Source organism: Solea senegalensis, linkage group LG13, assembly GCF_019176455.1.
Source record: "Solea senegalensis isolate Sse05_10M linkage group LG13, IFAPA_SoseM_1, whole genome shotgun sequence".
NCBI lineage: Eukaryota > Metazoa > Chordata > Actinopteri > Pleuronectiformes > Soleidae > Solea > Solea senegalensis.
Genome location: NC_058033.1, coordinates 14,170,885 through 14,186,091, shown reverse-complemented (window position 1 = coordinate 14,186,091; position 15,207 = coordinate 14,170,885). Strand labels below are relative to the sequence as shown.

General features: G+C 46.4%; 1 protein-coding gene across 1 annotated transcript in view; it reads right to left on the bottom strand.

Moving 5' to 3' along the window:
* The window catches only part of LOC122780001 (transmembrane protein 211), a 127,122-nt gene extending 112,930 nt beyond the window's left edge, over positions 1 to 14,192 (bottom strand). The window contains exon 1 of the mRNA XM_044042752.1: positions 13,379 to 14,192. Within this exon, the coding sequence (XP_043898687.1) occupies positions 13,379 to 13,750 (372 nt within the window). The 5' untranslated portion in view covers positions 13,751 to 14,192. The remainder of the gene's footprint in view (positions 1 to 13,378) is intronic.
* Positions 14,193 to 15,207: the final 1,015 nt, after the last annotated feature.

The window sequence follows — 15,207 nt, the reverse complement described above, 5'->3', positions numbered from 1 at the left end:
ATTACAATCTATGGGTGCCATCACACCAGCCGTTCTTAATCGAACCCTAGTTTGTTTGCTCAAAGTTGTCCTGCATAAACCAACAGATGAGCGAGTTTCTCTGTTTGTCTCGTCGGCTGAAAGTTGCAACCTCCAATTGAACCGAGTCCCCACTTGTACGGGGTCTAGCAGACTATTAGGTTTCAGTTTCAAAAGTCATCAGTTTATGACTTTTGATGGCAAAAGAGGACAGACTTAAAATCATAGAGGTGTTGAGTGCTGGGCCAGGCTGAACTTAATCTGTCATTTTGTAAAAAAATAAAATGAGATCAAAGCTTTCTTTGAACCTTACTCTGAGGGGAAAAAAAACATCATTCATAATATAATTTAAATAGTAAAAACTGTAATTTAATAGTGTTAAATTTGTAAAATATGTTTAACTCTCGTTTCCCAAAGAAAGTGTGAAAGAATAACGTGTGCCATCAACATACTGTACATATTGATGCAGAGGTAGACTTGCTCAGTGGCAAATTGTATAAACTCTGACGTCGGACGTTTTTGATAAGCTGAAAAGAATTGTGAACAAAACCTCTGACATTCCCTGTAAACCTTTCCTTCATTGTGTCAGTTATGTCTTTAACAATGGAGGGCACAAAGACAAAAGCTGAATGGCAGCAAGACAAAAGGATTCATCAGTGAATTTCATTAAATGAGTTATCTTCCTTCTTAAAACTAGTTCTGGCTCAGTGAGTGGTGAAATGACATTCAGAGCGCCTCACAGTGTTTATGCACCGCTAAGTCTCCCTCATATGTAGCCGTTACTTATTCAGGGTAGAACATCTCCACTAACGTCGAACAATTCATCTTCTTGGCACGTGACTATGTCAACACGGGCCAAGCGTTTTGTCTCATGTGTCAGAGGATTTCGCCAGAAGCCGATCACATCCCTCTTTTTGGTTTCCACAGCTCACAGTCGCCGTCTTGAGACGCTACCCTTATTTGTGCACAGACAGACATACATGGGGATGAACTCAGACATTTTCTAATTACTGCCGCTGGAGCTTGGCCACCACTCGTTTGGGGCTAAAAGACGACCTTGACATTCAGTGGGCACGCGCTGTGTGAGACGATCAAAGACAACTGCCACCTATTTTTACCATCCAAGAGCATCCAGACACACGTGTTTGTGTGTGTGTTGACTAGTTTCTACGAGGGCCAAGCTTATCCAGCGCCAGAGCTTTGAAGCAGCTGGAAGCACATAAGCCATTAACAAGTCCAAGTGAAAATGTTTTGTGGCGTGTGCTCCCTCACTCCTCCTCCTCCTCCTCCTCCTCCTCCTCTTCCATCCTGACACTTACCTAAGAGCAGCTCACAGAATACCTCCTCCACTGATGCGCCCAACCTGGCAACCACCACCACTGGAGCCTCACATGCTTTCACACTTCTCCTGATGTGTGTGTGTGTGTGTATGTATATATATATATATATATATATATATATATATATATATATATATATATATATATATATATATATATATATATATATATATACATATATATATATACATACATATACATATATATATATATATATATATATATATATACACACACACACACACACATATATTTATATATATATATACACACACACACATATATATACATATATATATACATACATACATATACACACATATATACATATATACATACATACATATACACACATATATATACATACATACATACATATATATACACACACACACACACACACATATAGTGTATACTCGTGTCTTCACAGACATGCTCACGTGCTGCCACTACTCTCAACTGCTGCGCTTATGGAAAACGAAGGGTTACTCAACGTAACCCCGGTTCTTTGATAACAGAGTGAGGTGTTTCACTATGGGATATCGCCTTGGCATGACCAACCAGGGAAGCTCCAATGGCACCACGTCTGTCAGTGACAGACAGGTCGAGCTGTGCTGGGGCACCGCCCCCTTCATACTATCACAGCCGACCCGCCCCTCAAAATCATTCAAGACCGGTTTCTTTCCGTGCCTAATGCAAGAAGGGGCGTGTGGTGAAACACCTCACTCTGTTATCAAAGAACCGGGGTTACGTTGAGTAACCCTTCGTTCTTTTTCTAACTTCGTTCGGTGTTTCACTATGGGAGATATAGACCACTCCCGGATTGCATATGACTCCCGAAGCCTAACTACCACAAAAGGTTGAGTGACAACATCACTCCAACCCCGGAGCACCGGCACCGAGCACCACTTGGGCCAAAGAAGGACCAGAGACATCTAGCCTGTAAAACTTGACAAAGGTGTGAGGCGTAGCCCAGCTCGCCGCAGCACAAATATCCTGAACAGACACCCCTCTAAACAGAGCCCAGGAAGCAGCTATACTCCTGGTGGAATGAGCACGCAAACCCTGGGGCGGCAGCAAACCTTTGCAACTGTACGCCACAGAAATGGCCTCCACAATCCAGTGAGACAGCCTCTGGCGGGACAATGGCTTGCCCTTATGGGTAGTGGACCAGGAAACAAACAGCTGGTCAGTACGCCTGAAATCTGCCGTCCTACTCACGTAGGACTGCAGAGCCCTCACCGGACACAAAGTGTTAAGCCTCTGCTCCTCCGTCGAGGAGAATGGAGGCGGGTGAAAAGCCAGCAACTCTACTGTGGGACACCTGTAAGCCGACTCCACCACCTTAGGCACAAAAGCCGGATTGGGCCGCAAGCAAACCTTGGAGAGTCCCGGACCGAACTGTAGACAGGAAGGGCGGATAGACAACGCCTGAAGGTCGCTCACGCGCTTCGCCGTAGACAAAGCCAAAAGCAGAACCGTTTTCAGAGACACAAACTTCATCCCCACAGCCTCCAAAGGCTCAAAGGGATGCTGAGAAAGGGCATCCAGCACCACCAGAAGGTCCCACAGTGGAACCAGGTGCCTAGAAACTGGGAGCTTTCGACGTGCACCTTTCATAAAGCGACAAACCAGGGGGTGCTGTCCCACCGGTTTATCACCAAAACCCACGTGACATGCTGAGATGGCAGCGAGGTACACTTTTACTGTGGAAAAAGCTCTTCCTTTATCCACCAGCTCCTGTAGAAAACACAACAGGTCCACAACTGAACACTGAAAAGGGACTGTGAGTCTAGACTCACACCATTCCTCGAAAACCCGCCATTTACAGCCGTACAAAGCACGGGTGGAGGAAGCCCTTGCACTCTGAATGGTGTCTATAACCTGCGGAGGCAGTCCTGCTGCGTCCAAATTAAACCTCTCACGGGCCAGGCCCAGAGCGCCACGCGGTCTGGGTGGGGGTGGTAAATCTCCCCGCGTGCCTGGGACAGGAGGTCTCTGCGTATGGGCAGAGGCCAGGGGTCGCCCGCCAACATCTGAACTATTTCCGCCACCCAGTGTTTGGACGGCCATCTTGGCGCCACCAGTATGAGAGACAGATTCTGCTCCCTCACCCTGGCCAGGGTGGGGGAAATCAGACTGAGGGGAGGGAATGCGTAGAGCAGCACGTTTGGCCAGGGTGAGCCAGAGCATCCACACCGAGAGGTGCAGTGATGTCCGACAGGGAGAAAAACAGCGGACAGCGGGCGTTTTCCTGCGAGGCGAAGAGATCTACGGCGGCTCGGCCGTATCTCTTCCAAATCTGGTCCACAACCTGCGGGTGCAGAGACCATTCCCCGTACAGAGGATTCCCACGAGACATCAAGTCCGCCCCTCTGTTCAGAACTCCCGGCACATGTGTCGCCCTGAGTGAGAGGAGCCTGGTGCTGCTCCACAGTATCATCTCCCGAGCCAACTTGTGTAACCGTAGTGAGCGAGTGCCTCCCTGACGGTTGACATAGGCTACCACAGTGGAGTTGTCTGTTTTCACCAGAACATGACGGCCTCGGAGAAATTGCAGGAAGTGTTTCAGCGCTAGAAACACTGCCCAGAGCTCCAAAACATTTATGTGAATCTGGGCCATTTCTGGACCCCAGGAGCCATTCACCGCTCTGCCTGACATCGTTGCTCCCCACCCTGACAGGGAAGCGTCCGTTGTCATGGTAACCCTGGACGTCACCGTCCCCAGCGGGACCCCCGTGGTGAACGCCCCTGCGTTCCTCCACTGACGGAGAGACTTCACACAGGTCCGAGTCACTTTCACTCTGCGGTTGAGGTGACGGCGCGGGCACAGGTGCAAAGCTGCAACCCACCGCTGAAAATCTCTCATCATCAACAGACCTAAATGCACTACAGCTATCACTGATGCCATCAGGCCGAGCAGACGTAGGCATAGTCGAAACGACACGACTCTCCCCATCTGAAAGAGGGAGAGACACTGTGTGAGAGATTTTATTCTCCCGTCTGATAGCGTGACGCGATATGACAGGGAGTTTATTTTCAGACCCAGATACTCCGCACACTGTACGGGCTCTATCTGACTTTTCGTCCAGTTTATACTGAACCCAAGATCCCTGAGATGATTTATCACCACAGCAGAATCCATGACCGCCTGCTCGTGCGAGCCAGCGCATATCAGATAATCGTCTATGTACGAAAAAATTCTGATGCCTTTGCTCCGTAATGGAGACAGAGCCCCCTCCACACACTTGCTGAATACCCTCGGAGCTAACGACAGCCCGAATGGGACAGTTTGATACTCGTAGGTTTTGCCTTGGAAAGCAAACCTGAGATATTTTCTGTGTGCAGGGTGAATGGCGATGTGAAAATACGCGTCCGAGAGATCGATCGTTACAAACCAATCTCTCTGACGGATAGAGCGACAGAGCACTTTGTGTGTCAACATCCTGAATGTGTATTTCCGTAGGTGTTTGTTTAGCACACGGAGATCTAGGATGGGGCGAAGGGCTGTGCTTGCCTTCTTGGGAATGAGGAAGTACCGGGAGTAGAAACCCTGTTGTGACTCCGCGGCCGTGACAGCTCTGATAGCTCGTTTGCTCAGTAAAGACGTTATTTCGTCTTCCAAAACCCGTGCAGCGTCCCCCTTGGCCACTGAAACTAACACACCGTTGAACCTGGGTGGTTTCATGGCAAATTGAAGTCTGTATCCGTGAGATACAGTGGATAGAATCCATGGGTGAACTGCGCATGCGCGCCCCCTGTCCGCTCTGACAGAGAGAGGTCCTGTGTCGAGCTGTGGTGACGTCACCCCCACGCCTCGGTGAGAATCGTGTCTCGCCAGTGGAGCGTGAGCTCCCTCTGGTGGCGAGGGGGGTGCATGACATTGATTTATTTTTGTGTTTTTTATTTTGCATCTCGCCCTTGGCTTTGTGCCTGGCTGCGAAAATGCTGTTTTTATTTGCAACAGGTTTGGACAGGGTGGCAGTGTTTGGTGACACATTAACTTGGAGAACCCCTGTGTCTTCTCCCCGTGGGCCTGCCACATGGGAGACTGAACAAGGAGCCCTGGAGAACAAACAACAGCCAGGGTTCCTGAACCACACATGACGGGGTCCTGGTGGTCCCCCTCCATGACTCTTAACTTGACCGGAGGGGGAGATGGAGAAGCTGGGGTTGTTAGGACGCCCGCTTCTTCTTTCCGTCAGTGGGGTGAGACGGGCGGTTCTTTGCTGCGACCGCTGCAAAGGAGTGTTTCCCCCACGGTCTCTGGGCGTCAGACCTGGGCTGCTGGTTGCCCTGCTGACCAGTCTGCCTCTGAGGGCGGGCACTGCTCTGACGTCTCCTCACTGCGGCAGCTGAGGCTGCAAAGGTGGGCTTGGCGGCCTGAGGGGGGCGAGGGGCTTGTCTCCTGGGCAGACAGAGATCAAAGGCTTCTCCCTCCTGCTTTCTGAGGGTGCTGGTTTCCCTCATCCTCTCCAGAGCTGGGCCAAACAGACCTTTGGTGGGGTCGTATGCGGCATCCATCACATCCGCCTTCTGTGCATCACTCAGGCTCGAGTGGTTCAGCCACAGGGCCCTCTCTCCTGAGACAGCGAGGCCCATAACTCGGCCACTGCCCTGCACTGCTCCCCGTGAGGAGCGCAGGATGAGATCATTCACCACACAGATCTCGTCCCAAAGAGCTGGGTTTGGTGCTCCAGAGTCCAATTGGCGGCCCATCTCCTCCAAAATCTCAGCCAGGTACGCAGACAGCAGTGTAACTGCATTCAGAGAACAGACTGACTGAGCTGCATATTTATACATCCTCTGGAAGATGGAAGATGTGACGCGTTCCATCTTACTAGGCAGAGCGATGTTAGAGGAGGCCGAGACAGAGCGGCGATCAGGGTGAAGGTGGTGGGCTACTGAAGACTCCACCACTGGGGGTTCGGACAGCCCCAGTTCCTTCATCCCATGGATCTCCAGTTTAGAACATCCTTTGGTGGGGAGCTTGTTCTTAAAGGGACAGGACCAAAAACGGCTCATTTCCCTCATGCACGCAGGCACGGCTGGAAGGAGCTGTTTGGCTGGTGGTTGAGCTGGTGGAAGTCTCTTACCATCATAAAGGTCCCTCTCAGTGCCACCTGCGTCCTGAACTGCAGGCCACTGTATGCCCAGCTTAGAAGCAGCTCGTTTACAGACCTCGTAAAGGCTGCTGTCAGCTGGAGGAGCGACATCAGATGCACTGGAGGGGCGAGAAGGCACTGGAAAAGTGGCATCGTCCTCGTCCTCCTCCATATCATCCAAGTTGAGAATGTCTGAGTTGGCATAGCCCTCAGCATCCTCCTCTGGCTCTACGCCAGGGAGCTCCTCAAAGAGTGGCGGCATGTCTGTGTATTCCTCCTCCATCATATCCGCCCAGCTCGTGGTAGCTCGCGGTACATGGGGAGTTTTAGCCACAGCGGTTTCTCCCGACAGACATGGGTCCTGAGAATTAGCGACCGCCACTCTCAGTCTCCTCTCCAAAATTTTCTCTGGCATATCCGCGCAGTGTGGACACGACTGCGGGTCAGCCAGAGACGCCTGTGCGTGTTTAGCACCCATGCACGTAATACACATGGGATGAGGGTCCCTGCCTGAGATGGATGAGCCGCATGACGCGGGACACAGGCGGGATGCAGCCTCTTTGACCTTCGAAACCGGCCCTTTGGCGGGGGTTGCGGTCGAGGACATGGCAGCGGGCGAAGAGAGAGACATTTCGTCGCGCACGGAGATCGCTCACCAAGCACCGTAAAGTCAGCTCGCCGTAATGCGTTAGCTTTACTCTCGGTGACTGATGTAGCTTGTCGGCTAAGACACCGTGCACCCGGCAGATTAGCTGTGATGCTAAGCCCTGCTCGGTAATTAGCGTTAGCACCCGGAGTTTAAGGTCCTAGCTAACGAAACACCTAAGAGTTAGCTCGCCGCGACACGTTAGCTCCGCTCCCGGTAAACACACAGTTAACAAACAAATGTCAACCGTATCCACGCTGACTCGCCGCAACGCGTTAGTCTGTGGGTAACTGATCTACAGTTAACCGACCCCCGGCAGATAATACAGGGTGGTCGGTGGAGCAGCTCGCCTTGACGCGGACACTACACCAAGATCAAGTGGAAAACTTCTTGCGAAGAACTTACTCAGCAAATAAAGGACGTAAGCCAGGGACTGCGTTCGGCGACGAGGACCTTAACGGCGCGTCTGCGAACAGTTTAGCAACACCAAGCTAGCCCGAATAGCTGAGGGAGCTTCCACACAGTTTCTTCACGGGAAGAAAGCGAGAATGATTTTGAGGGGCGGGTCGGCTGTGATAGTATGAAGGGGGCGGTGCCCCAGCACAGCTCGACCTGTCTGTCACTGACAGACGTGGTGCCATTGGAGCTTCCCTGGTTGGTCATGCCAAGGCGATATCCCATAGTGAAACACCGAACGAAGTTAGAAAAAGAACTACACAAACCCAGCAGAAGTAATACAAGGAATAATTTATGTGGAGAACCACAATGCAGGAGAGGCTGCAGTTTCAAAAGCTTTCCAGCTTGATGTGAGCAGGCGGCCGCTGTGCCTCCACTGATCAACTGGAAAACACTCACGGATCATGGTGCTGCGTCTCAATTTGGTTCCTACGCAGTCACAGTTGCTGACTTGAATTCAAGTGTGTTCACACTGTGCACCGAGTATGAGGACGGTGCGCTTAATACAGTCAAAAAGTTGAGTGTGAAACTTTTCGCCATTAAATTGATAGTTCAGGCTTTTTGAAGAGTGACTGTATGTGGTAATGACACATAGTCAGCACTGAATTCCTTGTCCCACTCTTCGACATGGAGGCTCACACACTAAGAACATGGCCGCCAGCAAGGACCCAAGGAAAAACAGATTGCAGCCAGTTAAACAAAAGGCTCAAATAAAATCCATGTCTGCTTTGAATTAGAATGAGTTTTCTTTGCACAAACACCAATGAGTGAGGGTGAATTTGGCCTCCATTAAACCATCCTTTTTTCACACCAGTCATGAGAGCAGTGGAAAAAACTGCAACCAGACATCAGCCCTCAACTTGTCCCAGGATTTTTGTTTGTAAATCACTGACTCTCCCTTTAAATCAGTGTTTCCCAATCCTGGTCCTCTGGGACCCTGCTCCAACACACCTGACTCAAATAAATGGGTCGTTATCAGGTTCTTTTGCTTGATGACAACCTCAATCAGGTGTGTTGGAGCAGGCAGTGGTGGCTGGTGATAAAAAATGTTGGGGGGAGGGTATTTTAATGAAAAGAGACACAAATCAAAAGAAAAAAGCAGCTGACGCGGATCGAAGTGATGGCTGATCGATTAAAGATCGATTAAAGCTCTGTTAAGAGCTATGAGAAAGAGGGAGACACAAACACAGTGTGTTGCGCCTCTTGCTGTGACAGTAAGTGTTGTTTCAAGCCAGTCTGACGTTCACAAAAGTTCATAAAGACATGATTGACTCAGTCGTCACGTGTCTCACCTGCTGTGCAGAAGACGTGTGTTCACACTGACGCATGTCCCGGTAGTTACTGGAGTAAGATGTTCACATACGGTTGTCTCCGCTCGGCTGTGGGCATCCTTTTCCTATCTTTTGTATTATAGGAGGGGTCTACTGCGCATTAACCACGTATGGCGAGAGTCTATGTAAAAAAAAAAATGTGGGCCCCAAAGGAACAGGAAATGCGTCACGTGACCATTCACTCACTGTAAATGAGTGACAGAACATTTTTAAACTATATATATATATATATACATACACACATAGACACAGTATATGTACAGACAGCACTTTTCTTGTCTTAAGAACGACTCAAACCTACTTTACACTACTGTTTTGCCATTCACACATTCACACCCATCCACTCATTGCAGCGCTCACACATCTTTCACACCCACTCACAGTCATCAGAAGCAAACATGAGGTTAAGTGTCTTGTCCAAGGACACATCAGCATGCAGTCTAGCGGAGCCAGGAATGAAACCCCCAACCTTCCAGTTGAAATACCATCACCACTTTACCAAACTCCAGAATCAGAAAAGCTGTTTCTGTTTGTGTGTTAGGAAAAAGCCATGTATGAAGCACATATTATTTCTTACCAAACAGGCTTTTTTTTGCGTTGACGCAAAAAAAAAAAAAGAAGGCATCAGCAAAATGATGTGCACATCAATGAGGAGTGGTGAAGTAATAAAGTGGCTCTGATGAAAACTTAATGGCCCCTTCACCTTTATTAATGGCTGTGGGAGCAGCACCGTGTGCTCGGGTTCTCACCACCGCGATAACACGTGTAGCACTCACTGCACAGAGAGGCAGCTCCCATCGCCGCCGCACACACACACACACACACACACACACACACACACAGAGAAAGACCCACTAATTAACTCACTGACAACTGGCTAACTGGCAAAATGACTCCCGATTTTAGCTAAATGAGCCTTAAACAGTGTGCAACACTTAAACCCTTATAAAGGATGGGAAGCATTTTAACGTTTGAATCGAAATGAGATGAAACTCGACAGAAAAGTCAATCACATCAGTGTTAGTTCACTGCATCTGCTTTCCTTCAGAAAAAAAACAAAAAAACAAAACCCAGGCCGTTGCTTTCTCCTCACTTCACACATACTAGTGCTACGATCACGTGAGTGAGCATCCACTTATTAATACCTCCCCTTTCAAATGCTAATTCCCCTTCACGCCTTCATACATAAATCATAACTCCAAAGGTGGTATAGCGGAGCAGGTTCTTTATTTTGAAGGTTTTTACAGAGGGGGTTACAAGACTGGGGGCATCCAAACACCCTGCCTCTAGTCAATAATTAAATGATCCTACAACTTGCATGAATAATAAGTGTCCCAGATACAAGAGTTTTAACAAGGCCAATTGTTCTCAAACAAGCTTTCAGACTCTTTAACTGTTTCCCAGCCAGGCTTAAGTAGACATCATGCACATTTTCCAGGGTCTTCCAGGCTCTTTGGAAGAGCATTCAAGGTCCATTTACACACGTTTCCAGCACCTTACATCTGTGGTTGATGTATAGGAACATTCACCGTCACACACGAAAGTGGTGGAGATGTTTTCATTATTTTACTCCTCCATCTAATAAGCAATAAGTCAATTAGATATTTGTTGTCAAGGAATTAAAGTCAATATTTCAAGCATTCAGGATCAAACCCAACACTGCCAAACTGTAGATCAGTTAAAAAGACGTAATAATCCCAAAAACATGCGTTATTCTCCAACATTCAGCAAGGAAATTTCTAAAATCTTAATATTTATCAAAGGAATCTGGTGTATTTAGCGACAACACTGCAGAAAGCCGGCCATCATGAGCCACATCACAACCCCTTCCGTCGTATTTTAGGTCAGTGACTGTGTCCGGTCATGCAGGACATACTGAACTAATCTTTTTTAATGAACTGATTCTAATGATTCAGTATAATGAAAATAACTGCTTTGCTCTCGTCACTAGTTTTGTGTTTGTATCGCGTGTAAAACGACGTCACAGCATTTTCGTGCAGCCGTGGTATGACGGCTACACTCACGCTGAGGAGGTGCTAAAGTTATGGAAAACAACCCAAACCGTGTAGTCGAGCCATGCCAGGCCATGCTACAAGTGTATAGTGGAAAAGCACCATTAGTGTAGCTCCTCGTGGATCTATTTTGGTTCCTCAATCAACCTGACAACCTTGAGTTCCTGGTGAGGAGGGACTTTTTTTTATTTGGATTGCAGTGCCTAAATGAAACTCTAGTCACATATCTTATGTTCAGCCATTGAACTACCAGGTCTGAAAAGTGTCAAAGACACAGCTATCTCATCCTTTCTCATGTCTGGTGAGAGCCAGTTGCACATTTGCTCATAGACTGATGAACAACCCTCAAACTGAGCTCCCCGCTGTAGCAGAGAGCAGCCTTAACAGACAGACACTCAGTGTGTGTCTGGCATGTTTGTACTGCAGACGCTGCTCTGATACATGTTTCCCTTCCTGCAGCCAGATGAATGACTCCTTTTCTCTGCAGCATCATCATCATCACCGCCGTGTTTTCATGAAAAGTGACTGAGGAGGTGGAGGAGGAAAGCAAGCAGAGCCACCGTAATTATCTCGCTGCCTTTTCCAGTGTGTTGTGACACATCGAGATGTTTGCAGCAGGAACACAGAGATGCAGCATGCGATGTCAGCGAACCCTGACCTGCAGCCATGCAAACTAGTTCTGCCACAAGAAGCTCAAAAAAGGAAACAAATGAAAGTGAATGGTGTACATGGCGTAACAGCTGATGGATGAGGAGATATTGTGACATTTACGCTGGATTCACATGCTTCACAGTAGGCAGGTCTATCACTTGTTGTTGGAGGCAGTGATCAGAGGTTGGCAGAGCAGGGTCTGTGATGGCTAACTTCATACCAAGAGTTGCTAATGTTGCTGAAGTGATGGTGATGTGATGTCCACCATTTGCTCCATTGTTGGGTGCACTTTGGGAGAACAACCTCACCAAAGAGCACCAATTAGGGCCAGTAGCGACTGACAGAGTATTCTACTCTGACAAATTGTCTTTGATAAAGTAAAATATGGACCCATGTAATCTCACCAGCCACTTTATGTACACCTGTTCAACTGCAAATTAGGACAAAATTGTAACCAGCCAATCACATGGCAGCAACTCAGAAGCAACGCATCCGAATGAGGAAGAAAAGTGATATTAGTGACTTTGAACGCGGCGTGGTGGTCGGTGCTAACCAGGCTGGTCTGAGTATTTTTCAGAAACTGCTCATCCACTACTACAATTTTTCACACACAACCATCTCTAGAGTTTACAGAGAATGATCCAAAAAATAAAAAATATCCAGCGAGAGGCAGAAAAAGCAGTGTTGATGGCAGAGGTCAGACGAGAACGATCAGAGTTGTTTGAGATGATGGAAAGGCAACAACAACCAAGGTATGAAAACCATCTCTGAAGACACAACATGACAAACCTTCACATGCCTTAGATTGTGCTGACCTATTGTATTGTTTTTTCACTTTATACAACAATTTTAATGAATTAGTATCTACTAAATCTTACAATTTCAGTGTTTGGTTGAATAAATGGTCCATTAGACACCTCACATTCGGCTTTTTTGCGTACAATTCGTGTGGCTGGGCATTTGGACAATAATTCAATAACAATATTGTGATACTATTTTCTCAGATCTGTGCCGCAAGTGCACCCATGGTAAATTGCCATGGGAATAAAACACAACTCCTTATATGGACATCCTGGAGGTGTGTGCTTATAGGTACACATATTCAGGCTTTAAAAATGTGGGATTTTTTTGTCTTCTTATGTGTTGTTGAGTCAAAGTTATGACTCATTTTATGTTACATTTTTAGTCGTGATATAAAGTAGCGATAAATGTTCCATTTTAAACATTTTGAGTACTTTTTGCTCAGGTGTGTTTATATGGTTAGAAAAATTTAAAAAAAAATGTTTCATCAGATTGCCTAGGTTGTGCTGAGAAAAAGGATATAAGACACTCTATATTGCACATTCTTATAGCCTCTGTATATACTTTACGTTTTAACATAGTCATGGAAAAAGCAGCCAAAATGCTCCGTGTTCTAAGGGTTATTATCAAATTACATTATTAAACAATAAATTATTATTATATTATTGTGCAAATACTTTTGAGACTTGACACATAATCAATATATGTATAGAGAGAGAGAGAGAGAGAGAGAGAGAGATATTAGTTTGAAACCATATTTAACTACTTTGCTCAACTTTCATGTCAACTCTTTATTATGATAATTATAGAGATCTGACTATTTTATTATGTTAACATTTTAAGCCATAATGCCCAGCCAGCCCGAATTATATAGATGAATACAACAATTTGAATGGTTTAATCTGACAACTTTTAATGGCCACCCAGGGGCCACCATGAGCACAAACATTTGAGAACCACTGCCATCTTACCATGCTCTCAATGCTGCACATGTGTTTGTGTGTGTGAGGTAAAGTACCTGCCAGGAGCTGGAGGGAATCTCTGAGAATTTGCCCAGTCCTCCGAAGGTGTAGCACCGGTACATGTGATCCAGAGACTCGGAGCAGTGCCACAGCAAGCCGAAGCTCACAGAGTCCTTGTTGTTGAGGTGCTGGGGCTGCTGCTGATGGTGGAGATGGTTCCTCAGCTGGTCCTTGACAATCCAGGCAGGAGATATGAAGCTGAAACTGCAGACGGCGACCAGAGCGGAGGAGAGCAGCACCCAGAAGCAGCCCACGCAGCTGAACATGGTGGCAGCACCGTGCAGGGGCAGGAAGCCCGCAGACAGACCCAGATCGATGCCGAACCCGGCTTCTTCTTCTTTCTTTTCCCGTCCCAGGAGCGAATGCATTTGGAGCTCACGCCTTCAAGAAGAGCGAGACTTCAACTTGAGCCCCGGAGCAGTCGCTGCAGCAGCATCAGCACTGAGCACATGAGAGTGAGGGAGTGAGTCCTCACAACATCTGGTCCGGAGAAAACAAACCACTGATGGAAAGAAAAGAAAACATCCAAGTTTGTTTGGTTGTTTATTTGTTTGTTGTTTGTGAGCTGGAGAAGCAAGAACACGCGTCAGCCTCTCTGTCAGTCAAGAAAACACCTCCCTGCCTGGGATCAGACACACAGAGGCGCACAGTGTTTCACAGTCAAGCGTCAAGCTAACAAAGGCTACAATGCTGCTTCCGGCGTATTTTCAGAATAATAATTTCCCGAGGAAGCGGCAACTGAAAATGTGAAACAGCAGTGAACACACCGTAAGAGCTGTGAAAAGACAAATAATGAAATACAATAGTAATAAAAAAAGTTTTATTACATAACATAGGAGTTATCTCCCTTTAACTTCTCTTTAGCCCTTTTAATCCTATTTCGGACAACCCCTATTGGAGTGCTAAATGTACAACATTTCTACCCAAACATGTAAAAAAAACATCTTAATATAGGAATTTAGCAATAAAATGCGTAAAACAAAACAGTTTCTTGATTAATTGCGCATATCAACCAACTATAATAATTTAAAATGATATGTTTCCTTGTAAAAGAGTTAACTGTGCAAATAACTCACACATAGGATGATGCTAATTAAGTAGCCTAACAATGAAGTGACGCTACTAGCATAACATTCACATTCACATGAAACCTATAAAGACAACTCAAAACACACATAATACCAAAAAAAACATATACAGACCCTGTACCCTTGTCAGCCAGGTGCTAAAATAAACCACCAAAAGTGCTTGAGACTGTTTGCAGCCTTAATTGGCACTCCTTTCTCTCGTTTTTCTCCTACTTCCGGTATGTTAGCTTCGCAAAATAGAAGCATAATTTTGCACAGATGACCTACCACAATAAAACTTCGTAATTTACATGTGTTTGTGTGTGTGTATTTATTTTTGTATTTTTATTTACTTATTAAGTGTTAGTAAAATTCCCAAACACCCGTTCAAACCCCTTAACATTGGTTTAATGATTTTATTTTATTTTTTTTGCAGTAAAAGTAAAGATTTTGGGAAAGACAAAGTCCTTAGATAAATAAGTTGTGTATGCCGTGGGCTAAGATGTGGGTTGGATGTGCTTGATGTATATTTATCCTCCTTGAAACATCAAATTCCTCATTTAATGTGGTGTGGTTATGGTGTGGAGTTACAAATCCATGAGTAAAATGGGAAAATGGCTCCAAGTAGCTTCTGAAAAGAAAAGAAAATCTATTTCTCTAACTTCATAATGGTACATTCCAAGCCCACTGCCAGACGAAACAACCCTCTGATGCAGGTCTCCATTAGTTAGTATGGTTTTATTTAATATATCCATAGG